Source organism: Scatophagus argus, chromosome 1, assembly GCF_020382885.2.
Source record: "Scatophagus argus isolate fScaArg1 chromosome 1, fScaArg1.pri, whole genome shotgun sequence".
NCBI classification, from domain to species: domain Eukaryota; kingdom Metazoa; phylum Chordata; class Actinopteri; family Scatophagidae; genus Scatophagus; species Scatophagus argus.
This window is the reverse complement of record NC_058493.1, coordinates 2,884,309-2,911,335: the sequence shown is the minus strand read 5'-3', so window position 1 is coordinate 2,911,335 and position 27,027 is coordinate 2,884,309. Positions and strand designations below refer to the sequence as shown.

At 39.8% G+C, this 27,027-nt stretch overlaps 2 protein-coding genes across 3 annotated transcripts in view; one reads left to right on the top strand and one right to left on the bottom strand.

Moving 5' to 3' along the window:
• The first annotated feature begins 1,271 nt into the window (after window positions 1-1,271).
• Window positions 1,272-10,347, top strand: LOC124060633 (toll interacting protein). Of its 2 annotated transcripts, XM_046391860.1 has the most exons (7): window positions 1,284-1,412; window positions 2,527-2,577; window positions 3,998-4,147; window positions 5,927-6,109; window positions 6,656-6,808; window positions 7,764-7,848; window positions 7,991-10,347. In XM_046391860.1, the coding sequence occupies exons 1-7, from the start codon at window positions 1,380-1,382 to the stop codon at window positions 8,212-8,214; spliced, it is 879 nt and encodes a 292-aa protein (XP_046247816.1). In that variant the 5' UTR covers window positions 1,284-1,379; the 3' UTR covers window positions 8,215-10,347. The 2 variants fall into 2 exon arrangements, with proteins under 2 accessions (XP_046247899.1, XP_046247816.1); XM_046391943.1 differs by lacking the exon at window positions 2,527-2,577 and having other exon boundaries at window positions 1,272-1,412.
• A 386-nt stretch (window positions 10,348-10,733) lies between these two features.
• Window positions 10,734-27,027, bottom strand: part of LOC124064435 (mucin-2-like) — a 33,347-nt gene continuing 17,053 nt past the window's right edge. Inside the window, exons 3-22 of the mRNA XM_046398894.1 lie at window positions 25,298-26,564; window positions 23,863-24,836; window positions 20,367-20,614; window positions 19,318-19,489; window positions 18,373-18,620; window positions 18,017-18,200; window positions 17,308-17,527; window positions 16,003-16,175; window positions 15,849-15,918; window positions 15,547-15,668; window positions 15,416-15,447; window positions 15,152-15,320; window positions 14,827-14,922; window positions 14,294-14,334; window positions 13,497-13,787; window positions 12,693-12,791; window positions 12,009-12,137; window positions 11,877-11,916; window positions 11,657-11,777; window positions 10,734-11,131 (exon numbers count right to left, since the gene is read on the bottom strand). Of these exons, the coding sequence (XP_046254850.1) occupies window positions 10,930-11,131; window positions 11,657-11,777; window positions 11,877-11,916; window positions 12,009-12,137; window positions 12,693-12,791; window positions 13,497-13,787; window positions 14,294-14,334; window positions 14,827-14,922; window positions 15,152-15,320; window positions 15,416-15,447; window positions 15,547-15,668; window positions 15,849-15,918; window positions 16,003-16,175; window positions 17,308-17,527; window positions 18,017-18,200; window positions 18,373-18,620; window positions 19,318-19,489; window positions 20,367-20,614; window positions 23,863-24,836; window positions 25,298-26,564 (4,898 nt within the window). The 3' untranslated portion in view covers window positions 10,734-10,929. The remainder of the gene's footprint in view (window positions 11,132-11,656; window positions 11,778-11,876; window positions 11,917-12,008; window positions 12,138-12,692; window positions 12,792-13,496; window positions 13,788-14,293; window positions 14,335-14,826; window positions 14,923-15,151; window positions 15,321-15,415; window positions 15,448-15,546; window positions 15,669-15,848; window positions 15,919-16,002; window positions 16,176-17,307; window positions 17,528-18,016; window positions 18,201-18,372; window positions 18,621-19,317; window positions 19,490-20,366; window positions 20,615-23,862; window positions 24,837-25,297; window positions 26,565-27,027) is intronic.

Below are 27,027 nucleotides of genomic sequence, written 5' to 3'. Positions count from 1 at the left end.
GCAGTGGAGAAGATACTACCACCACATGCTACCTTTCCAGAGCTCTCAACATCTCAAGTGACTTTTCACACCCAGGATGCCATCTGTTTGACCTGCTGCCCTCTGGACATCACTAAAGGTAACTCAAAGTACAGATAAACAGACTCAAGACCAGTTTCTTTCTTTAAGCAATCAGCACTCAGAACCAACTCAAACATGCAAAATAAACACTTGTTATCGTCTTATGTGCAATCAGCACGACTGATTTATTTATTTATTTTTTTTTTATAAATGACAGCTAGTTATCTTAAACTGTGTTCACTATTTACTGTGTGAGTTACTTTGGTGTATTAGTTATCTTATTATGTTGGTCATTGTAGTGTGCTTCAGTGTATTTTTATTCATGGCACCGTTTGAAGTGGCTTTCTAATTTTGTTGTGTTTTGCACAGTACAATGACAATAAAGACTTTCCCTTTCCCCTATTTGTAATTACATTTTATAGATGATAAAATAGAAGAGGACTGGCGTTTGGCTGGGACTAGAAGAGCCCTGGCCCTCACAGAAATTTGATAAAGGATTAGGATCAAACCTTATTTTGACTGTTTGCTACATACATTAGATAGATTAGATAGTCATTCAGTCAGTTTGTGCTCTTTAAAACAATTAGCTGTTCATATATGTTTCAGTCAATTTCTACTGAGCTGTTAAATCACAGTTAACTTCCGGCAGCAACGTAGTAAAAATGGCGGTTCAAGCTGTCAGAATTATGCATAAGGCCATCTCTTTTGTAATGGTTGCGTTAGTAAAAGTTTCTCTGAGGACCAGAGCTGGAGGGCTAGGGATAACATTTGAACCTGGGGTGGGTTGGGTGCCCTTGGACACTGACCATGCACAATAGCGATGAGTTTTATTTTGTTTTATTTTTTTGTAAATAAAGACCCAAATTATCAATCAGACTTCGTACCTTTCACCAACAAGTGCCTTTATATTGGAAGATGATTTACTTTTTTACAATTTACAATTTCAGCACCGCCACAACATAGAGTTCAGTTTACGTAGCAGTATGGCAGGGAAATAGCAGACGGACAATTGTGGTTTTGATATAATAATTATCAAAATATATTGAAATATATGTAGTCATGATGATTTTTTAATTATTCTTCTTCTTCTTATTATTATTATTATGGGATATATTTTAGATTATTATTAAATGTAAAAACGCGCTTTCTACCGATAATAAAGATTTCTAAAAAAAAAAAAAAAAAAAAAAAAACATTAATAAGGAAAAAAAAAAAAGGAAAAATCACTTCCGGGTCGAGTCCAATCCCATTCCAGAAGTCGAAGCTTGTTAGTTAATTTGCTAAAAACGTCTGTGATCAGAGAAGAAGAAACTAACAACATGGCGACAACTATCAGCACCCAGCGGGGACAGGTATAAACCGGACTCTCTGTCAATTCAGTTTGTGGTTTATATATTGTGTTGTTGCTACAGGTATACGGCTAGGCGGAACTAACTCGTCTGTGGTTTGTCAACAAAGCTAACTTTAGCCATTAAACAGCAATCTATAGTTATACTCACGCTGTGACCTGCTGACCGTGAAGGAGAAATAGTCATTCACGGTAAATTTCGATCTAATGTTATGTTGGAATAGCTAAGTTACGAGTCTCTGGGTTTAACTGCTACAGCAGCTCATACACGGATTAATCTGTCAAGGAAGTGTACAGTGTCTGACGCAGAGAGTTGGCCCTTCTTGGAGTAGTCATCAAACTAAGACTAAGACCGTTATGTTACCCGTCCTTTAATTTCAGGGCTAGTCCCCTCTGTTCCCGGATGTGGGTAATGCAAGACAATAACTGTACTCAGGTAAAGTTACAGCTACTCTCTAAAAACAAGTCCTTTAGTACAAAGTAGCCATCAAAAGTAGACTTGGTAATAGTGATTAATTTAATAAGTAAAAGGATAAAAATGTGCTTCCCTACCTCATTTATTGTATGTATACACAACTGATCTTATCTTTTCATTTTGTCCTAGGAGAGATACATGTGTCACTTAGCAATTATTGTTTGGGACAGGTGATTGCTAACATTACTCCCGTCACCAGTATTTTTTTTCTAACTGACACACATCAGATTCCCACAAAAAGCTGAAGGGAAGCTGATTTGTTTGATTTATAATGACAGTTAAATTGACTGGACACACTGGATGTGTGCCATTCACAGAAAATCTCCTGCATCTTGTTTGAGTCAGCAGCAACAGTAAGGACAGTGAGCACAGGATCTGCTTTGGATCTGTCCCGTAGGTCCTGCAGGCTGCTGCTGCTTCATCCCTGAGTGTTCTGAGCCTAAACTCCCTTACTGGTATTGTAATGTAACAGAGTAAAATTTACAGCCTCAGAGCAAAGGTAGAATATCGTGCTGCATATGACAAGTCACACAGTACATGGCGTGCATGTAGCTATTTCAAGTAACAGTAAGATTATTTTTATAGTGAGTGGAGTGGTATGTGAGTGGAGTTGTCTCCAGTACTTTTCTCCATCACCTTTCAGCACAGACATTGGTCCACGGTGATGACTGCAGAGAGCGCAAAAGCCTCAGAGGTTTGTGTGGCTCGAGGCACAGAGGTGCACACAGCTGCAACATCACATAATCATGTACACCAACCAGTCATGTTTTTTTTCTTCCTTTACTTATATTTAACAATCAGCCACAATATTAACACCACTAACAGGGGAAATTTGTAACATTGATGGTCTGTTTACAGTGCAATGTTCTGCCGGGAAAACTTGATTTCTGCTAATCACGTGGTTCTTCTGACAAAGTCTCTCATTCAGTGATCTTGTTGTATGTAGTGTTCATCACAGCTGTCGCATGTGCTGTCTTTAGTTTGTACAAGCTGAGAACTTAAAGTGTTGAATGGTGAGAGTTAAATGCTGACTCCTTATACCTTGAAGTTATCTGATCAGGTTTGAAGACAAACGTGTTAATAGCTGTTCCAAGCAGCCACTTGGACTTGATAATGGTAAATCTATGGCAGACAACAGGTGTTGCCAAGAGTTGGTGAATTTCTGGAAAATTTCCAAGGAAAGTTAGCTCACACATATTTAGAATTTTGCGCAATGTAAACTTAAAATTGCGAATTTAACATTTTAATAGTGAAGCGGATTCTCGCATCACATGTTCAGCCCACACGTGAGATTTACTGATAGTAGATTTTTAAAGGTCGGTATGATAATGATAATTTGCAGTGGGAAAGGGTGACATTACCTGCACTGTCTGAGCCAGAGGGCTTTCAATCAAAATTATATTATTGCCATAGGCTGCAGTTCAGGATTGTTTTCATGTTTGGATTGATGGTATATTACAGGAGCGAATATATATGTCATTTAACCAGCAGATTGTAACCTAAAGCAAAGAAAACAGTTTAATGCAGATCCCCTAGTTTTTGTTAGCTACCTGTTGTGAGAAGTTTTAATCAGTCTGTTTCCATGCATTCTTGTTAAATGAGCCAGCTTATTTAATTTAAGTCAATAATGCCTGCTTATGATCTGGTATGCCTATGATATTGTTTTATTGTTTTTATCTGGATATGACATGGTAAGGCATTTTACTGTACTGTGTACACACCACATGCTGTTGATCACATGTGTACTTGAACAAGAAGACTAATATGCCCATATTGTTAAGATGAGTCATTTTAGACTCACGTGATGATCACAAGATTGGAATGATGACAACTAATTTTTCAGTCAGGTGTTCCTCATATTGTCTTTGTATGCTTGCTTTTAGTTTAAAATATATATATATATAATTGCACAAAGACGCAATCATAGACGTCTAAAAAAACAGAATAGGATAGCACAGGCTTGTTTACAATTCCTTATTTCCGTGATAGTCCTCAAATTGAATTTAAACTAGTAAACTTTTAAGTTTTTTTTTACACTGTTGGTCTGTTTCGGTTGTGTTTTTTTGTCTTCACTCGCTGGATGTATTTATGCATGTGTGTATATGCGTATCCAGGTGTATATCGGCGAGCTTCCCCAGGACTTCCTGCGGATCACTCCCACACAGCAGCAGCAGCAGGTCCAGCTGGATGCCCAGGCAGCCAGACAGCTGCAATATGGAGGCTCACTCGGCACTGTAGGGCGACTCAGCATTACTGTGGTCCAGGTAAACACAGCTCAGCTTTCTGGTTGGAAATACAACTGCATCTTATTTGAATATTTGTTCCAATAACTTTATAACTCTAAGCTATAAAAACACATTATAAAGGACATTATACTTTTTTTTTTCCCCCCCAATATTTTTATTGGTTTTTAAATTTGCAATACAAAACACACATAGACAGTTAGACCCACAACAGGTCTCAATAAATCCATTCTCTCTCTCTCTCTCTCTCTGTCTCTCTCTCTCTCTCTCTCTCTCTCTCTCACAGACACACACACACACACACACACACACACACACACACACACACACACACACACATACACAAATACACAAATACACACCATAAACTTGCATAGAAAATAAAATAAATAAATAAAACAAATATGAATGCCCCTAATTTCTTTGGCAATGTAGGTTAGACCTATACATTCTTAAAGTTCTTTTATCCATTGTTGTATAGAAGGATGTTCTATATTTTTCCAACATAATGCAATCGCTCTCCTGGCATGAAACAGTCCAAAGTCCAACAGCTTAGTCTGTTTCCGGGTTTGTATGAAGTCTTCAGGATAAATCAGAATCAGAAATAACTTTTATTGCCAGGTAGGTTCCACCTGCAAGGAATTTGTTTTGGCATAAATTCCCATTACACAAAGTTTAGCACAAAAAGGAATCTTAACATTAAACACCTGTGACAGATAAATGATTACTTCACTCCAAAACTTTTGAATCTTTGGACATTCCCACAGAAAATGAATGAGGGTACCTTTATCATTCTGAAATTTAGTACACACATCTGGAATATTCCTAAACATATGATGTAGTTTAACAGGGGTTATGTAGGTTCTGGTCAGCCATTTGTATTGCAGTAACTTGAGTCGTGTATTTATTGTTTGTTTTTGGGCCCTCAGACAAGCCTCATTCCTTTCCACCTCATCTATAGGACATTATACTTTTAATATGATCATGCTAGTTGCCATTATTTCAACAAAAATAATTATTAAACTATGAAAGTGTAAGAATGACAGCAATAACTCTTTCTAGAAATGGTGTCCATGTAAAGATGGATTGTAAAGCAACTTTGATTGGCTGATTGTGTTTTCCCTGTTGCTGTTGGCATTTATAGAATGTTTAAGGAAGTTAAAGAAATACTCTCAATAGTCTTCCTTTCAGTAACGAATATCTGACAAAAGATACACTGCAGACCATCTGCTAACGGTGATTGGCATGATAACTCAGCTACATAACTTCACATTTACACAGTCACATGGATGCATAAATCTACTGTAAAGCTGTAGCACACGAAAGAAAGAATGTCCCCATTCCCATGGGGAATAAAAGCATAAGATGGCCTGATCAGCTTTGCAGATTTAATATCACTGGGTGACTTTTGGTGCTCAACTGTAAATCAACACCTGTAGTGTAGTTGTTACTTAAAGTGGGACTCCCATTTAGTAAACCTTCAGATGTGTTAGCTCGTTGATAATTAACAGGTTCATTTTAGCTGGCTAACATCATGTTAAGCTGGATGAGTTCAGTAATGGATAGCAGTCGACACACTGTATGTTCCATGACTAATGGATAATGAGGGTGGTAGGTCTCTGTGAAAAACCATCACCACTTGCCAATAAAAGAAATATTATTTGTTCATATTATGAAATGACTAATTTTGAAAATATAAAAAAATAAAATATAGTTCTTTGGCGTATAAATTCTTCTTGGTTGGGCTCCTTGACAAAATATAGTGAAATCTGAAGTCACCCTCCTTGTTTTGCTGCGTAGGCAAAGCTGGCTAAAAACTATGGTATGACCCGGATGGATCCGTACTGTAGGATCCGACTGGGCTATGCAGTCTATGAGACCCCAACTGCTCACAACGGAGCCAAGAACCCACGCTGGAACAAGGTGATCCAGTGCACAGTGCCTCCTGGGGTGGATTCCTTCTACCTGGAGATCTTTGATGAGGTGAGGAGGTGGAGGAGGTCATACAGGCTGCTGAGTTGTGGAAATCAGACTGACTCACCCTTTATTGGGAATTGGGAAAGTGCTCGGACACCACCAGGGTGTAGTTTTACACAGACAAACAGGACCAACTCAAGTGCTCGTTTCCTGAGTTTTAGATTGCATTTGTTTTCTGATTCACTATCTGTTCCTTTATCATTATTTTGGACCATATATTACTTGGACAGTGCGTGCATGTTCATATACAAACAATAAATTATCAAATGACAGTGCAGAGCTGTTAAAGTTGCCTGACAGCCAATCCAGCTGTGCAGTCTCCTGTACCAAAGTTTCCGATGGAGCACATCTTTACATTCAGGTTTACTGAGTTTAAACTAAACCACAGCTTCTGACATAGAAGTCAGGTCTGAGAGAAAATATCCTTAAACTTTAAAATACACCTATTGACAGAGCAACAGATGGTATTTCCTCCTTTTTACATGCGTGTATTTAGTGATCTGATGTGCTGTGTTTTCTGTTTCCATGTGTCCTTGCTGACATGCTGTCCAGAGAGCGTTCTCCATGGATGACAGGATAGCATGGACTCATGTCACCATCCCTGAAAGCCTGAGGGAGGGCAGGGTGGTGGATGAGTGGTTTAGCCTCAGTGGCAGGCAGGGCGACGACAAGGAGGGCATGATCAACCTGGTGATGTCTTTTGCTGTGAGTACCTTTACTGACACCCTGTGAAACCGAGCAAAAAGTGTTGACAGACGTGTGGACTTTGCAGGTGTGATCTCAGTAACAGTGAAGTTTTGATGGCTGTCCAAAGCCACATTTCATCCAGTTCACAAGGGCCCTCAAACATGGGGTCCAGACTTCACCAGACCTCACTGATATAATTACCCACAGTTCATTGCAATATGGCTGTAATGTTGTAGTTTTCCAACTGCCAACTAAAAGAACTTAATACAAATGTGTAAAATAGGCCATTATATAGCCTACAGAAACAGAATGCCTTACATGCCTTGTGGTCACATGCCCTCACAGGCACAAAATTGACAAATTCAGAGAAAGGGCATTTGGATTCATCCTCAGTGAAAATTCTCAGTTTTCTGATAGTGATGTTGGAAAAATTGTAGATTCTATATTACTCATGGGATCACCTTAGGATTTTTATGACCAACTCCACATTTGATTTTGTATGGAGGAAAAAGCTTTTAAGTGATCAACAGCTGGGTGTGGTGAGGTTAATTGGAAGTCAAGTGAAATTGACACCGTCTAATTAAATAAACAGTCTAATTAATTAAACTAATTAAACAGTCAATAAACAGTTTTTTTTTTCCTTTGCCTCTGAACCTCCCCAGTGCTGACTATATAAACACATACTGTAGTAAGTCAAAAGTCTTGGTCCTGATTGAATCTTTCTATAAGTTTCACATTGTTGGAAGTACATTCATGAGATGATCATGTGATACAACACCTTGCCTGTGGAACTGCCCAAACGTACGTAGTGTTTAGGTGCCCTAAGCTTTCATAGTTAATGTCAGGATCTTCCCTCGACGCACTGTTCACTTTGCTGCCCTCTGCTGGTATGGACATTAATGTCCTAAGACTTCAGGTCGTGGAGTGCAGCTGTTGCAGGGATGTGATTACTATCTTTGTGTATCTGTGCCAGTCCTTACCAGCAGGGATGATGACTCAGCCTGTTGTCCTAATGCCATCTGTGTATCAGCAAGGAGTAGGATACGTGCCCATTACAGGTCAGACACACACACACACTAACACTACATTCATGTTCTCTTCTTCACCACTCACCCTATCAAAACAAGCTAATGTGTAACGTCATCTGTGACTTTGTTACAGTGCTGCTAGATGAAAGCTGTGTGTGTTCTGTGTCACTAGGAGTGCCTACAGTCTACAACCAGGGTATGGTGCCCATGTCAATGCCAGCAGCCATGCCAGCTGTTGGGACCCAGGGGCCAGTGTGCAGCGAGGAGGACCTGAAGGCTCTGCAGGACATGTTCCCCAACCTGGATAAGGAGGTGGTTCGCACTGTGCTGGATGCTCAGCAAGGCAACAAGGACGCAGCCATCAATTCTTTGCTGCAAATGGCTGAGGAACTCTAACTGCAGAGTACAAGCTCACAGCGGACATGCCAACACACACGTGCACACACACACACACACACGCATGCATGCACATGAAACCAGTCTTTACTTATGGAGAGACTGCTCATCCATTGCACACATACACATACTTGGATAGAGTCCTCCCACACTGCAGCCATGTCTGAGCTCCCAGCAGTTCAACTGGTAGTCTCAGAAGTTTATTTTCTCTCACTGTTGGCCTCATGGTACATGAAACCTGGATTGTCTGTGCTAACACACATATACCATATCCTGAAATTATTGCAACAACGTTATTCACCTTTGGGTTTAAGATGATATCATTTGCAGATGTATTCGGGCCATTCTTTAAGTTATGATTGGATCATTAAAGTTTGTATCACAGCACAGACTCAGATCGAACATTGAAATTATAGTAGAGTGACTTGATGACTGTTGTAAATCTTAGAAGCCCAAATGATCTGTTTCTTGATTGTTTCAACATTACATTCTTTCCCTCTGTCCATGGTAACCCACGTGTTTTCCCCCCACTGATCCCAGGTTTTGATTTGTACCATTTGAGCTGCAGTGAGTCCATCTCCAGTTTATGGTAGTTTTAATAGTGTGTGGAGAACCTGTCTAAAGTAACCGGCAATGAACTGCTTCTGTTTCATATGTAGCTGTAAAATGTTCAGTGCACTCTAAATCTGATAAATTATTATGTATGTTTTAAATTATATAGAATCTATAAGATGATGAGAGAAGTGTGAATGAACAAGTGACCTGACGGATTGAGGGATCTTTCACAGTGACCCATTTCCAGTCAGTGAAGTGAGGATGTTAAGACTTGACGTTGATAGTTAATATCCTGTGGAGTCACTTCCAAAACGAAGACCTGAGGTAAAGACACAGTGTGAGCATGATGAGATGTAACTTCAGTCAGAATGTTGCAACGCCCAGTAGGATGTTGTCTGTTGTGCTTTTGAGACCAAGATGTCTACATGGTAGTGATGTGTGGATCAGCTCTGAGTTCATCTGAATCTGCATGTTCACGTAATCATCCACCTGCCGCACACTCAAACAAATAATTTTCTCTGAAAGAAAGACCTGCTGGTGCACTGGACATTTCACTACACCTCTACACGTCTCTGTATATTTAGCCTTTTAAATTATGTCAACCAGTGCAAGCTCTCCATGTGATCCCTTTATTTTGTTGTATTGGTGTATGAGTGTTTCTTCAACAATTTAATGATTAGAGAGGCTACTTTCAGTTATTTAACATTTACATGTGCACCATAGTAATATCACGGCAGCAAATGGCTCATTTAAGCAGCGAAACTAAAAGTTGTAGTTATAAACTTGACATTATAGAGGAAACGCTCCATGGGAAGCAGAATTACACTTTTAGCTTCTGAAATACACATTAGACATTAGACAGTTCTGATGAAAGTCAGGATTCATCAGGAGGACAGCTGCTTTGGCCCAATCAGTTTGACTCTGAACTTGGACTGTGTGTGACCAAGAACACAGAACATAAATTAACATCAGATTCTGACCAATACTGTTGGTGTGTTGGGAGATTTAAATAATCAGCTGGGCATCGTGTGTAAAGCACTCCCCATCCCATCTAATACATCCTCTATTAATCACAAGGTTAATTCTTATGACCTGGCTACTCAAATGTCAAATTAACAGCAGTGCCCGTGGATAGAACTTCCTGCATCACTAGTACTCAGTGACTCAGGTAAAATGGAGACCTGAACACAGTCATTTAGTCCACTTTTAATGAGCTAAATAAATAGTTGATCAGTGAGGCCTAAGATGACAGTGACCAGACTTAAATATGCGCTGGATGTTCAGGGTCTCCAGAAGGTGACTCCTGACTTGTACTATAGCACCATCAGGTCAAAGATTTCACATAAGGAAAAAATTGACTGGGTTAGCGCATTCATGATACATAGGTCGATGTAATGGACATCAGCTTCTAACACTGCAAGCAGAGCTTTACATGTATAGCTTTCCATTGACAAGTAGGTTTTGAGGTCTTGTTGTTAATGTGCTGTTTGCCAAAGGTTTCATTTAAGAGATGTTGTCTGATAGTTGTGATTTTTCACTTGTGATTCCAAAATGAGATTCTTAAAATGTCACATTTTATTCTGTGTCATGTGATTCTATTCTTATCAACTCAACAGTGCACGGCATGTGAAAGTCCAGGCACAGTGTGAAGTGAGCTGCTATAAGGTCGTTCGCCTTGAGAATGCAGAGCCTTTCTGTGAGGTTTTGGTCAGGATGTCTTACTGATTTCAAGTCTGAAGCTTTGCAGAAAGTGTCCATTGATAGCTAGAGCTTCATTAGTGCCCTCCAAAGTGTCAGACTGTCTTCAGAATGTTTATGAAACAACCTCATCTTTTTACCATTTGTTTACCAAAATATAGTTGTTCTTCAAAGAAATTAATTTTGTGATTGTTAAATTAATAATAATTATAATTGAATTAATATTCACATTTCCCCAGGGATCAACACAAATGTCAGTGCAACTGTTCATATTGCAGAAATATAATTTTAATAATTATTATCCAAGAAATTTTAATTTGAAGGAAGTTTACAGAACAGTAGCATCTTGTGACACATTTTGAGCTATAAATAATAAAATCTGACAGAAATAAAAAGGTCAAAGTTTTGCACAGTGTAAGGTTTCAGTCCAGTGTGAGTCCAGTCAGTCCAGTAACTGATCGATCAGCGTCTCCTGCGGCGCTGTGGTTTGGGCGTGGTCCCCGGCACACATTCTGCTTTGGTGCAGCGGCATGTCTCCACCACTGTGTAGCTGTGCTGGACCTTGGAGCCATCGGCGCAGGTCAGCTCCACCTGCCTCTGACTGGTGGTGGCCTCTTGGCAACACTCACACTGGTGTATCATCGTGTTAGCTGCTGCAGAATATCTGTATACACACAGATGGATGACAGTCATTCATCAGGGAGTTGAACATAAAAGGCTGTGGATCATTATCTTTTATCCCCTTCATCACATCTTGTTAGGGTTTGGTCTTTTGCTCAAAATCCAGTTTTAAGATCAATCTCTTATTTATTTCGTACTTATTACTGATTAGAGTTGTCCAATTTTTTTTGATTTTTTGTTTTGGGGTGTTCTAACAGGCTAAGATAGCTAACAAAAAATGGCACAATGTTCAAGTCAAGGAAAGAAGTTTTGTTGAGCATTCTCATAGAAGCCCAGTGTTCATTGCAAATGATATTTTGACCTCTCGTTGGGCTCTGCAGTAGTCACCATAAATCTACTAGGACCTGACTTCTTCTGAAAATAATGAGAAACTTTCTCAAAATAATCACAATTATTTTATGTTGACTTGCAAAGTCATTATTTTGTGTTTTCTCATAATAACATCTTATAGGATTTTTTTTTATATATGTCACATTAGTGAAAAGAGGTTTCCATAAAATAGACTCACATAGACGAACTTCCACAGTGTCCAGCGCAGGATGTCAGGTTGACTGGCTGTGTGCTCTGACAGTTGTTCACCGTGATGACTGTCTGCTCACTCTGGACCTCACAGATTCTCCGCACTTTGCCTGGAACACACAGCGACTGTTAGGCTCTAACCATGACACATACATACGCAGGACTTAGTGGAGTCAAAGTCTCTCTTTAAATAATAATTCCAAACTTACAGGTTTTGCAACATCCGTTAGCATCAGTAGTCTCAGTGCCCTGGAGGAGGCAGACACATTGTTGTGTGTTAGACATACAGTAGACAGTATGTGGGGAGACGGGTATCAATTGCAGATGTTTGATGTACTCACAGGTTCACAGTCCAAGGGGTTGAAGGGAGGACACGTGGTCTTGGTCTCCTTGGTAACAAGCTGTCCATTGATCTTCTCACAGGTATACTGCACACACTTGTCATCAGGGGGTACAAAAGTGTTGTTGACCTGTTCCACCAGAAAGTTACAGTAAGTCAGATATTCAACACAGTTGTACAACTCGGTCCAAGCACCACTACTTTTCTACCAAGAACTGACACTATCAAATATGATGCAGATGATTTGAATGCCTTCTGGTATTTTGTTTAATATTCACCACATATTTTTACACCTTGGTAAAAATTGACACAACTTTCATGTTTTGAAATCAGAATCAGAATACTTTATTGACCCCTGAGGAAAATTGGGTTTGTTACAGTTGCTCCAACAAAGATTAGAAATCAACAGGTCAAAGAATTAAAATAAAAATATATCTACAATATAAAAATATATAAAAATATAAAACATAAAATGAATATAAAACTATGTAAATTAGGACTGTCTTATTCTCAGTTTAATGAAAGAATAAAATCTGCTTGTTTACTTCCATTAACAATTCATCTAAATGTATGTCTGAGTTGTTGATCAGATGGTGAACAGAACTCTCTTGCTACAACTTACAGCCCCTTTCTCTTATCCTTAGCCCGTTAAAAATGAGAGGAAATGGACAGTTGCAGTACTGACCTCAATGATATGCGTTGTGTTGTCAGTTGTGGTGAAAATACAGCTCTTCTGAACACACATCCCACAGCACTTGTCAGGTTCAGTCTTATATTCATACCCCTGGAGACAGGGTGAGTGAAAAAAGAAAATAACAAACTCATTTGGATTTGTAAGAAAATACTACAGTGTATGTGACTCATTGGTGCCCAACAACGGATGCAAATATATCTATTTTGATCTTAAAGAAAATGACAAGGTGCCTGAAGAGTACTGTTCAGTACTCTGGTAGATGCAAATTTAGTCTAGAATATGGGTTTTGTTTTTCCAAAAATGCTGATTACAGTACTGTAAAGAAGAAAAAATACAAATACATTTACAAAGGAAAATGAGTGTAAACAGCATTAAGAAAGAAAAAGATGAGGATGAGGTAAATGCATACATACTAATATAGGCAGGGGCCACTTCAACAGGTACACCAGTACATTCTAATGGAATCCAATACCGCAGCTCTGTCATAATGTCTACCTTTAGATGCTTTTAAGGTTCACTATTTGTTAACACTGTTAAGCAGTGGTTAATTCAATTACATGTTCACTACAAGGTTGAAGTTTATGGAGCTGTTGTACTGGACTGAGAGGTATTTCTCATGTTTTGTCCATCACATACAGTGTAATGTGTAATTTGCTGTAGCTACAATATTAGCTTGTATAGTTGTACCAAATAAAGTGGTCAATGAGTGTGAATATGACCTTGACATTTGTTCCAATAAATGTGTTTTTATGTAGGGGTACTGAATGTGTGTGTGTGTGCTTTGAATGAGCTTACTTCAGAGCAGTTTGTATTGCAGACAACAGGTGTGCAGGTAATGATGTTCAGCTTGGTGATTGGATCCATTTTGGGGCCACAGAAACACTCCTGGCAGGGGCCAGGTTTAAATGGACCCTCTGTCACAGATTCCAAAGGTGTTTCTCCTGCTGATAATAGTGTTGTTGTTGTTTCTGATGGCTGTTCTCCTGATGATGCTGTTGTTGTTGTTTCTGATTGTTGCTCTGGTACTGGTGGTGCGTTTAGTGGTGGTTCTGATGATGTTTCTGGGGTTACTATCTTGGCACCAGGCTATAGAACACACATTGATCAACATTTCACTCTCAAACATTGATTCAGTATTCTAGAAGGAAGCTTTCACACATGTACTTGAGTCCATATGTTTTGGACTGTTGCCTTTTGTAGTTCTGATCTGTTTCATGTTCACACTGACTTTAGTGCAAAGAGACCAAGAGGTGTAAACATGAAGTCAAACTGTCTCAGGTAACTGTCAGGTGACTGCATCAGTTTTGTGGACCCAGCAGTAAAGCAAAACATCAATTCTGAAGACTGACAGCAGTTCATACTGTACTTAAATGCACCATATGTGTTTATTTTGTCTTTTTGGTGAAACATAGAGTTCATGAAGAAATGGGACTTTTGTGTTGCATGTTTTAATTAGTATTTCATGGTGTAGCGGGTGCTCTGAATGATGTTGTGTTTGGATGGCTGAATTGTAAACCTGCTCACTGACTTACTCTAGTAAAGTTTGATTGATTGATATATATTGATATCTAATGGCTGGAGTGTGTGCTTACCTCGTACTCAGTCATGTCATAGACACATACACCTTTAGGAACTGCAGAAAGAGAAAGAGCCATGAGTTAATATGGACACTAGTCAGTGTACTATTAGATTAGTAATGTGGATGTATAAAAGCAAGGTTAATCTATCTCTGTACTGAGAATAGATTGTCAGCAAATTTTAAAATCTTCCTTTCTCATTTGTTCAGTGTGTTTCTTTTCATTGATGCTGCCAATATTACCAATCAACCATATGCACTACAGCTCTGTAGTATTCTGAAGCATGCAGAATCATATATGCAAGACCATGAGAAATGTGCAACCTCCTTGCAGCGTGCAGCAATAAGCTTTTACATTTGCAACAACAGTTACTGCATATGCTTAATTTTTGTCTCTGGTATTTCTCAGCTACTGTGCAGTTCTTAACAACAAGCCTCTTACTGCACAAGCTCACTGTGTGTAAATGTATGTGTCTTCAGTACATACAGTACTGCATTACATACTGTACACTGCAAGTAGTGCTATGTTGACAGAGTTCCATTACATACCACACTCATATGATTGGCAGCAGGTGCCGTTGGTGGCATTGAGTTTGAAGCCAAGAGGGCAGGTCATAGGAGCAGGACACAGGTTTACATTGCATTCTGTTGGGGACACAAGAATGGGATGGTTGTCAGTATTCGGAGGTGGAGATGTGCCAGTGACGAACCATAACAGGTATTATGCAGATCACGTGTTAATATCAGGTGGAGATGAGATACAAGATTTAAAGTAAACTACACCAATTCCACGAAATAGGGCCTGTGCCAGATTTGGCAGATTCTATTGCCACAAAACCAGAACGACATCTAGTTTAGTGACATTATAACTGACCGCAGGATGGTATTGTGCAGCAGCCATCTGTCTTATTAACCAGCTCCTGGCCAGGCTCGCTGCAGTTCGTGGCCGCTACCGGTGAGCACTTAACAGGCTCACACTGGATGCTCATGGAATCCTTGTCACACACACAGCTGTTGCAATCAGTTGTCCATCTGTCACCAGGCTGGTTAAGAGAAAGAAACTGGTTCAGACAGGCAGTTCAGGCCGGGCTTTGCTAGTGTACATGAATGTAGCATATGTGTCAGACAGAGTTCTCACCTCTTTAGGTTTCCCGTCTGGTCCGACACAATCTGAAATTCAAACAGAAACAATGAGTTTGTAGTTTTGCAGGTGTGACAGCCAATTTTTCTGTGACAAAATAATCAAGTTTCTATACGATCTCCTCTTACCACAAGAGGTAACACATGTGTCGTAGACAGTGTTGAATAAAGTGGTTCCCTCAGGACAGAAGCAACCCTCTTTAGTGTAGTTAGTGGGTGCCTCGCTGTCCACCTCAAACTTCTTGTTGTATCTGATGTCAGAAGTGAAATAACTGGTTATTACAGTGGTGTGAAGTCTTGAAATGTGCTGAGGGGCGAGGGGTAGTACTTCGATGACAGCAAAAATGTGAGTTCCTGAATTAAATAGGTGGATTGTAAAAGTTAAGCTACCTAAAAAACTCAATAAAAATATCATACTGTTGACACTTTACCTCTCATTACATGTTGGCTCGACAGAGGGGCCACAGGCCTTGTACACTTTGTTGCCTGGACACTTGTGCTCTGTAAGATGGAGGTATGTTTATATACACGTTTTTAGAACATGCGATAAATGTAGTATTGTACACTATTGAGTATATAACTCACCACACTGCCCATTAGTAGCATTCCTCCAGTCAATACAGACTCCTGCATTAGAGCATTCAGTGGCATAGGCCTCCAGGCTGGAGCAGGTCTTATTGTCACCATTGCAATTGTCAGACACACAGGTCTCAAAAAATGGTGCAGCAGGTACGACTCCGAGGCATGGCGCAAAGAGACTAGAAGAAGGAGAAGAAGATGTTTTATTCATTACGCACAATTATGCTCAGTACAATATAGTGAAATTCATTATTTACTCCATTTGACACATCACTGTGGAGAAGTAGGTAGCGACTGTATAGTGAATAGAGAAAAGAGAATTAACCTGATGAGCATACTTTTGATGGTACTTGGAGAAAACCCACATAAACATAAATGGGAAGAACATACAAACTCCACTTGGGTCAGTATGTCAGGAAGAGTGATCAGAATACATTGCACCATTGAGTGAGCACAAAAAATTTAACATGTAATGGTGCACAGGGGACTTATTTGTGTTTCATTTGTGTGATTTAGTTCTATGGTGTATTTTGTAGCCTTACTTAATAGTGTTATTGTATTACAGTGTAGAGAAGTTTGTATTTCTCTGGTCCCACAATGAAAATAGCATGGGCATTATCAAAACAGCCATGCTAAAATTACCATTAAATACCTCTTTTTCACATCTAAAACTTTTTTAACTACTTTGCAGAAGCTATGTCAATATCATATACAGTTAGGTGCAGGCGCAGTAGTTAGTAGTAGTTCTGAGTGTTACATTTGTCTTTGGTGGCTGTTCACTGGAACACTCAACATGAGGTCCAAAGTGGTGTCTAAGTGAAAGAGGCTATCACTAGGCTGAAAAAAACAAAATAAACCCATCTGAGAGATGGCAAAAACATTGGGAGTGGCCAAAACAACAGTTTGGAAAATTCTTAAAAAGATGGCATTAACTGGCAAACGGGGGGTGTAAAAATGGCTTTAATCCCTACACGGTTAATGCCATACTTTTGTCAAATTCCTTGAATTAAAGCTGAAAATCTTCACTTTGCTCACATCTTGAGTGTTTCATTTCAAATTCAGTGTGGTGGTGTACAGAGGCCAAACAGCAAAAAATGTATAAATGTATCCCGATATAAATGTACCTAACTGTACATTATCATAGAACAGAGCATTTTCATCGCCAAAATGTAACATCTAATTGTCAGTTAGACTGAGGCTATACTGGTGAGTCAGACAGGTTATACAGACAGTATCTGCAGATGTCTACTTCTACTCCACAGTGGTAAACTACCACAATGGTGGCTACAGTGGGCATTTCTCTCCTCTCACCTGCTGGTTAGGAGTTCACAGATGGCAGGTTTGCAAACAGGTTGTGTTGCTGAGTACGGAGATGTTGACTCAGTCCTGGGTGGTGCTGTAGTAACTGATGGGGCTGTGGGGATGACACAAGTTGTCCCTGGGACATACCACTGGCCAGCAGAGTCTGTGCAGCTCTCCACTTGACCATTTGGAGAACGACAGTCGTTGGTCTGGGAGTTGTCGCAAGTCCCTGGAAAAGAGGAGGCAGTGTAATGATGTAAGAGCACTGGACGTCAATCATAAACTGGCAGTACAAACAGGTTTGTTTTCAAGCTTTTTTCCCTTGTTTTCTAGTATTAACATTTTTTTCTTTGGCATTAATGTGTCATATTTCCTAAAATAGTGAGAAGCCTTTATTTATCAGGCCTTTGGAGCAGGTTTATATTAGAGACAGGCCTCTATTTCTTCTATTTGAAATTCTCTCTGATCAGTATTTAATATATAATAACCAAAGCTCATGAATCAGATTTTTTTTTTTTTGCATGAGGCCCATCTCATTCAGCATGTGGGTAATCATTAGGTCTATTGTGACTGCACGGTGGCAGCGTCAAAAGGTGCACCAGTCTGCTGGTTCAGACATAAGTGACATTGCAATGGTTCGAAATTTTTCCACCTTGTAATTTGGCCAACTAAACTGAATATAATTTGGGTACGGATCACCAATCCACCATCAACTCACCACACTGTCCCTCAGTGTTCCCATTAAAGAGAGAATAAGGAAGGTCAATGCTGAATGAGGAGCCCTTATAGACCACTTTGGTGTTAATCTCTGGTATGTCCAATGTGATCATCATATCTGTGCTGGTAAGAAGCAGGCCAGAACCACTGTAGGCGGGATAGATGCGCTTGTCATTCACATACACCTGTGGGACAAGGACACAAAACACAAAATAGAAGACTCTGAACCAAATGCAGTATTATTTCTTAGTACAAAGAACCATGTGGCACAGCACTTGACAGATTAAGTCAGTACCCTGAAGTGAGATACAGACACTACAACAACAAATACCTTTAAAAATTTGAATCATTGCTTACCACATTAACAGTTGATCCTGAAGTCTTCAACTGAGTCAAAACTACTGTGTTGAATCTGTATATTACAGTGAGAGGCTGGGGACAGAAGGTACTATCTGAAGGATCACAGTCACGTTTATTTGCTATAATAGTTAGGTTATGTCTAGTAATTATCTCTTTGACCAGGTAGTGAGAGCAGTTCTCATTGAAAGTGTATGATTTTCCATCAAATGTCATGTAGTGGGATCCACCCCAGACACTGCACACACCTGTAAGATAAGAAGAGTCATATAAGTAAGTAAGTAAGTAATAAGTAAGTAAGAACTAGAACAAGCAGAAAACATTTTTGATTACACCAAAATGGCTATGACTGTATTAGCATTTAGCATCTGCCACAGAGCACTTAGTATTTGATATTTAGATTTGATATCCAGCCTAGTAGTTAGATGTTTTAGTAGCTACTACTACTGAAGCAATTTCAATGTAAAATTAGTGGATAGTCAGGCAATGGCCCAACAAATAAATTAGCTTTGACATGTATCTGGATATATCAGTGCCACCATGTGACCATTTGCTCATCACAGGTGAAACCACTCCTACAAATGTCATCAAATTTTTACCATACATGTAAATAACATACCTAAATGTAATCATGTTATTCATTTTGTTTTGTTTTGCCTCAAACATGTGCTGTATTTATCAAGTGGATACATGACTGCTTGTCATTTTGTGTTTGTCAAGTGTGTCACTGTCCTCATTGCAAATGTATTGTGCAGAGATTACACAAATGTGTCTGTATGTCTTCAGATTTACTGAGGGCACACAGTTAGTGAATACCAGTTCCACTCCTCTGAAGACCAGGCCTGTAGATGATGTCTAATGTATAACTCATTAACCCACAAATTCATTGAAAAGCACAGTCAATATGGTACACTGTAGTCAAAGGTTATAATAACTATAACTTACATTCACACTCATAGTCGAAGCAACATCCATTATCATCATAGACCTTGACAGCTTTGCGTCCATTGACACACATGGGTTGTTGTTTTGTGGGACAGGGTGTAGACGTCTCTGTGATCTGCCCATTGATACAAGTAGCAGTGGTGCAGTTGCTCACCTCCCAGGACTCTCCATTCTGGGTGGGAATCAAGATGAAGTAAATCAGGCTGGAAACAGTGGTTGTGAAAAACAATAAAGTGTAATACTCTAAGACATTTTAAGATACAGGGCTCTACCTTCTGCACCATGCAAAGTGCTTTTGGGTGTGCCAAATACCGGCTGTGGTGGACACCTTTGCAAATTCCCAACTGTTCATTCTAGCATCTTTGTGCCAAGACTGGATAATGACTCATTAAAAGTTGTTTTTGAACATACTGATTATCCAGCAGTCAATATATATATATATATATATATATACAATGAAAGTAAAATTCAAAATGTGGTCCTGTATTTTGCATGTTGTTAATTTTGTTAGACTGGATTTGACTCATTTGCATGCAAAAGCAATTGCTATCTTCATATTCATTCATTCATCCATTTTCTATACTGCTTATCCGTCAGGGTCACCGGTGAGCTGAAGCCTATCCCAGCTGACTATGGGCAAGAGGCGGGGTACAGCCTGGACTGGTCGCCAGTCAGTCGCTGACTTGGTTGACACACAAAAGATAGAACCATACACTCACACCTAGGGGCAATGTAGAGTAGCCAATTAACCTAATGTGCATGTTTTTTGGATTGTGGGGGGAAGCTGGAGTACGCGGAGAACCCACACAGCCCACAGGGAGAACATGCAAACTCCACACAGAAGGGTCCAGACTGGGATTCAAACTTAACGTAACCCTCTTGCTATGGCATGGGGATTGTAAGCCCAGATACCCCCCCCAGATACTACTACAGATACTACACTACACCAGATGTATGTATGAATGGATGTATTCCTTGTCCAAATCAACATAGGGCCCAAAGCATCTCCACAGATGTGTCACAATGAAAAAAGAGATTCTGTATTATACCTTTCTTGGTGGAGACACATTGTTGCAGTCCAGGGTAGTTGTAGATGGAGTTGTTGATGGAGTGGATGTAGATGTAGAAATTGTTGTGAGAGGAGAAGTTGAGGTTGATACTGTCGTGGAGGTGCTAGTTGTGGTGGGTGTCGATGTGGTTGAACATAGACTGGATTGTGTATCAACTTTACAAGATGCATTGCAGTATGCAACATAACACCACCCTAAGCCATCTGTGACATTGTACAACAAATCCCCTGTAAAAATCAGAAAGAGGATAAAGGTTTAGAGTTGGAAATCAGTCCTAGATTCTCTATATCCTAAAGCTATATCCTAGATTCACATTTTTAACTGAACTAACTTTGATACCCATGTTTTAAGGATCCCCCAGTGTGGAAGCTAAATCCTCATAATTTTATACCTGGAAATCAAACTTTTTTGTGTTCATGCACCTCCAAGCAATTTATGTAGGAACAAATAGGGCAATGCCTCTAATGTTGTATCTGGTTTGTCATTAATACATCCTTGCTACATCTGTTCTTCTTTAATTGTATCCAAATTCTGAATTTATATGGAATTTGCATTTGCACATTCAGTGAACTGTCTAATAAGAATAAGGGAACACATTTACTTTACCTTCATTTTCTGAGTCAACTAACATTAATACTAAGGGTCCAAAATTAACACCTGCCAATGACCAAATGTGGGTAAATTTACCATTATAGTGAGTAAAATTAGAAAGCTATCCACCACAAGAGTCACATAATAAATAAAACTATGCTGGGAGCATCTATTGTGTTTAGTTATAATTTATGGCTGCACTGCTTCTGTCCCCTGCTTTCTGTCTGTGTAGGAGTTTCATAAACAGGGATGTGGACTTCACAACCACCTCAACAATAAACAAATTGTAGAATGTATGGGTCAAAAAATTACAGGCAGAGATGTAACTGCTTCCAGTTTCATTCAGGATTTGTAGTTGCACAAAGACTGGTATGGTTCACTGCCACATGTATATGGCTAGATTGCAGAGTTCTTGGTTGACTTGAATTGATAACCAACTTCATGTGACTGTTTAACACCAACATCAGCAACTATCTGATGCTAACTAATAGTTAGCATCTTTTGTTTATATTGTTTGTTGGCTTGTTAGCTTATAACTGACACAGCTTTAGTGTAAGGGAATTCTTTTACTTTACACATTTTAAAGAATTTCCCTTCGGGGATAAATAAATAAAGGAATTCTGATTCTGATTTTACTTCTCTCTCATTTTCCCTTTAGATTAGGAGTTGACCTGGGTCTTCGCTGTTGTACTAAATCTCAATGACAGCCATCTCCCCTGGAGATGCTGGGGAGCTGGCCGATACCAAGGCCTTGACAGTGGCAGATGATTAGATGCTCACTGGGTGAGTCTTCACTGTAACACCGTCCATTTTTGGCTGTTTCACCCATGAAGTAGAAGCTCAGTCCTTTCCTTATCGTCCGTTTTGGGCTTTTGCCAAGAATGGGTGAAACTATCTTGAGCATTTTCAAAGTTGTATAAAAGACTACTGTTGGACTTTCTCGGGTCTGAACAGGTTGACATCACGCGCAGCACACTGTACTAATGAATCCTGATTCTGATTGAGCTCAAGTTCAATAAATCTTTCATCATAAGACATCCAGGTTCAGCATCATTTCTTCAACACTGCAGTACTGAGATTTTCTCTGTAACAGTTTATGGTTGAGAAAGAGTAATCTACATACAATAATATCGCATTTTGATAGCCAGCCAAGTTTGCCTGGGAACTGACTCTTTGGCAGTAGGAATAATTGCAAATTAGAAAGTGATTGCTTTCAGATTTGCGACTTACTAAATCTAATAATCCTGTGTATGTTTAGATTGCAGATTTTTGTTACACAGACAGCTCCTTCTTCAATAGAGGTATGTGAAAAGAGAAACAAACTTTTGACTGATACTAAGTTACTATAGTCCAGGTTGGACTTTTTAGTGGATATAAATATGAGAAAGGGATCTTGAGTTTTCATTCATTTAATTTTTTTATGAAAAGAATTTTCTGCTGGATTCAGAGGACTATTTTTGGCTTGGAATATGATGCAATATTCCTTTGAGAAAATGTAGGATGAGATTTATTTTTGTTATAATATTTAATTTTGAAAAGTGAACTATGTTATTTAATATGGGTGTTAGTTAATTTGGCGTACAAAGGAAGTGGGACGCATCACCTGTGTGTAGCAAAGTTGTTATGTTGTGCTAAGGCTGGGGGAATAAAGCTTATGGATGCTACCCAGAAGAGCTCCACATGTTCTTCTTGTGACAGCCCAAAATAGCTGTAGTCGATTAGCAGTTGGAAAAGAATACCCACAAAGATTGTTTCTGAACAAAATATGCATACATAATAGATTTAAACAACCAAAAATTCCCCCAGGCAAGCTTAAATAAACATTTAGTAGATTTTAGATAATCCTTTGAATTGCCTCACTAGCATTTCACAACAAACATTTCTTAGAAATGTCAGGCAGGCTAAAATGTAGGACAAGTGGCCACTAAAACAAGGTTAAATCTGGCGCAGAGAAAGCCTCAACTGTTGTGAGGTGCATAAAATATTAGATAAAAAATAACTGACAAGGTGTTTCAACAATCAAAAACACTTTCTCAAATGTTCTAAAATAATGCATATACTTAAAATTTAGAACTTTGGACATTCAAAATAAGCATATATCTACGTGCAAAATGTCCAACAAAATTCATCGAGTCCCAGGAAAGAGAACAAAGTAGGCACAGCAAGAGAACAAACAAATCAATGAGTGAGCTGACTTAATGAATGGAGACTTCATTCACCTGATACCTGGAAGTTGAGATGTTGACAAATAGTGTCTCTTCAGTTTGTCAAAATGTTGACACATTATCAGACTGCACCACTACCGCTGAGCTTAATTTTTACTGAAAATACACTACTGTCACACACTCGCATGCAGGTGGTCTAGATGTGTTAAACTTTTACAAGCGGCATCTGTATTTGTTTAAAATCTAAACAGTTAATGAAATTTTGGGGTCACAGATTCCGTGTGGGCCTCACGAACCATTTAGTATCATTTATCACTTGAGGGTGCACAAAAAACTTACAAACGATGAAGTAATTAGCATTGAATGAGTCACCCTTTTCGAGGTGATCAGAAATACCTCATGAAGGATGTGGTGAATATGTTGATTCACAGAAAATCATGAGCTAATCATTTCCAAGGAAGTGATGTGAAAATAGTATCGCAGAGTGTGTTTTGGCTAACTCAGCATCTGATATATCGCCCTTGATAATAATTTTGAAACTACATATTATGAACTTACTGTTCTTAACATTCCTTATTTATTCCTGTGTTTAACCAGTCAGAATATCGTGGAGTAAAGGGTTAATTTGAGGAAGTGTGTCAAGTCTATAAAAGCTTAAAAGCTTAACAAAACACAAAAAATAAGAAAAATAGCAAAGAAGGAAATGGAGAATAACCTACCAGGATAGAATGAGGTTCCATTAACATTGCAGACACAAAATGTTGCAGTGGTGGAAAATGATGATATAGTGGAAAGAATTGTGGTTTCTGGGCTTGTTGTGGAAGGAGGCACAGAGGTTGTAGTTTCAACAACAGCTGTGGTGGAGGTTGTAACAGGGCCGGTGGTGACTACTTTAGGTGGTTTTGTTGTCTCAACCTTCACAGTTGTTGCCTCTGATGTTGTTGTTTCAACAGGTTTAGTAGTTGTTTCCGTAGTGGTTGTTGATGGAACTTCAGTAGTTGTGGTGCTCACAGATGGTTTTGATGTTACAACTGTTGTTTCTGGGCTTGTTGTGGAAGGAGGCACCGAGGTTGTAGTTTCAACAACAGCTGTGGTAGAGGTTGTAACAGGGCCGGTGGTGACTACTTTAGGTGGTTTTGTTGTCTCGACCTTCACAGTTGTTGCCTCTGATGTTGTTGTTTCAACAGGTTTAGTTGTCGTTCCTGTAGTTGTTGTTGACGGGACTTCAGTAGTTGTGGTGCTCACAGATGGTTTTGATGTTACAACTGTTGTTTCTGGGCTTGTTGTGGAAGGAGGCACAGAGGTTGTAGTTTCAACAACGGCTGTGGTGGAGGTTGTAACAGGGCCAGTGGTGACTACTTTAGGTGGTTTTGTTGTCTCGACCTTCACAGTTGTTGCCTCTGATGTTGTTGTTTCAACAGGTTTAGTTGTTGTTCCTGTAGTTGTTGTTGACGGGACTTCAGTAGTTGTGGTGCTCACAGATGGTTTTGATGTTACAACTGTTGTTTCTGGGCTTGTTGTGGAAGGAGGCACAGAGGTTGTAGTTTCAACAACAGCTGTGGTGGAGGTTGTAACAGGGCCGGTGGTGACTACTTTAGGTGGTTTTGTTGTCTCAATCTTCACAGTTGTTGCCTCTGATGTTGTTGTTTCAACAGGTTTAGATAGTTGTTTCCTGTCGTTGTTGTTGATGGAACTTCAGTAGTTGTGGTGCTCACAGATGGTTTTGATGTTACAACTGTTGTTTCTGGGCTTGTTGTGGAAGGAGGCACGGAGGTTGTAGTTTCAACAACAGCTGTGGTGGAGGTTGTAACAGGGCCGGTGGTGACTACTTTAGGTGGTTTTGTTGTCTCGACCTTCACAGTTGTTGCCTCTGAAGTTGTTGTTTCAATAGGTTTAGTTGTTCCTGTAGTTGTTGTTGATGGAACTTCAGTAGTTGTGGTGCTCACAGATGGTTTTGATGTTACAACTGTTGTTTCTGGACTTGTTGTGGAAGGAGGAACCGATGTTGTAGTTTCAACAACTGCTGTGGTGGAGGTTGTAACAGGGCCGGTGGTGACTACTTTAGGTGGTTTTGTTGTCTCGACCTTCACAGTTGTTGCCTCTGATGTTGTTGTTTCAACAGGTTTAGTTGTTGTTCCTGTAGTTGTTGTTGACGGGACTTCAGTAGTTGTGGTGCTCACAGATGGTTTTGAAGTTACAACTGTTGTTTCTGGGCTTGTTGTGGAAGGAGGCACGGAGGTTGTAGTTTCAACAACAGCTGTGGTAGAGGTTGTAACAGGGCCAGTGGTGACTACTTTAGGTGGTTTTGTTGTCTCAATCTTCACAGTTGTTGCCTCTGATGTTGTTGTTTCAACAGGTTTAGTTGTCGTTCCTGTAGTTGTTGTTGACGGGACTTCAGTAGTTGTGGTGCTCACAGATGGTTTTGATGTTACAACTGTTGTTTCTGGGCTTGTTGTGGAAGGAGGCACGGAGGTTGTAGTTTCAACAACAGCTGTGGTGGAGGTTGTAACAGGGCCAGTGGTGACTACTTTAGGTGGTTTTGTTGTCTCAATCTTCACAGTTGTTGCCTCTGATGTTGTTGTTTCAACAGGTTTAGTTGTTGTTCCTGTGGTGGAGGTTGTAACAGGGCCGGTGGTGACTACTTTAGGTGGTTTTGTTGTCTCAACCTTCACAGTTGTTGCCTCTGATGTTGTTGTTTCAACAGGTTTAGTTGTCGTTCCTGTAGTTGTTGTTGACGGGACTTCAGTAGTTGTGGTGCTCACAGATGGTTTTGATGTTACAACTGTTGTTTCTGGGCTTGTTGTGGAAGGAGGCGCCGAGGTTGTAGTTTCAACAACGGCTGTGGTGGAGGTTGTAACAGGGCCAGTGGTGACTACTTTAGGTGGTTTTGTTGTCTCGACCTTCACAGTTGTTGCCTCTGATGTTGTTGTTTCAACAGGTTTAGTTGTTGTTCCTGTAGTTGTTGTTGACGGGACTTCAGTAGTTGTGGTGCTCACAGATGGTTTTGATGTTACAACTGTTGTTTCTGGGCTTGTTGTGGAAGGAGGCGCCGAGGTTGTAGTTTCAACAACGGCTGTGGTGGAGGTTGTAACAGGGCCGGTGGTGACTACTTTAGGTGGTTTTGTTGTCTCGACCTTCACAGTTGTTGCCTCTGATGTTGTTGTTTCAACAGGTTTAGTTGTTGTTCCTGTAGTTGTTGTTGACGGGACTTCAGTAGTTGTGGTGCTCACAGATGGTTTTGATGTTACAACTGTTGTTTCTGGGCTTGTTGTGGACGGAGGCACGGTGGTTGTAGTTTCAACAACAGCTGTGGTGGAGGTTGTAACAGGGCCAGTGGTGACTACTTTAGGTGGTTTTGTTGTCTCAACCTTCACAGTTGTTGCCTCTGATGTTGTTGTTTCAACAGGTTTAGTTGTTGTTCCTGTAGTTGTTGTTGACGGGACTTCAGTAGTTGTGGTGCTCACAGATGGTTTTGATGTTACAACTGTTGTTTCTGGGCTTGTTGTAGAAGGAGGCCCGAGGTTGTAGTTTCAACAACAGCTGTGGTGGAGGTTGTAACAGGGCCGGTGGTGACTACTTTAGGTGGTTTTGTTGTCTCGACCTTCACAGTTGTTGCCTCTGATGTTGTTGTTTCAACAGGTTTAGTTGTTGTTCCTGTAGTTGTTGTTGACGGGACTTCAGTAGTTGTGGTGCTCACAGATGGTTTTGATGTTACAACTGTTGTTTCTGGGCTTGTTGTGGAAGGAGGCACGAGGTTGTAGTTTCAACAACAGCTGTGGTGGAGGTTGTAACAGGGCCGGTGGTGACTACTTTAGGTGGTTTTGTTGTCTCGACCTTCACAGTTGTTGCCTCTGATGTTGTTGTTTCAACAGCTTTTGTTGTCG

Bases quoted from the DNA above. Each gene is read 5' to 3' on its own strand.
- LOC124060633 (XM_046391860.1), top strand. From the start codon at position 1,380: ATGGCGACAACTATCAGCACCCAGCGGGGACAG. The intron at 6,110-6,655 runs GTGAGGAGGTGG...CATGCTGTCCAG, and splicing joins ACCTGGAGATCTTTGATGAG to AGAGCGTTCTCCATGGATGA. The intron at 6,809-7,763 runs GTGAGTACCTTT...TATCTGTGCCAG, and splicing joins ACCTGGTGATGTCTTTTGCT to TCCTTACCAGCAGGGATGAT.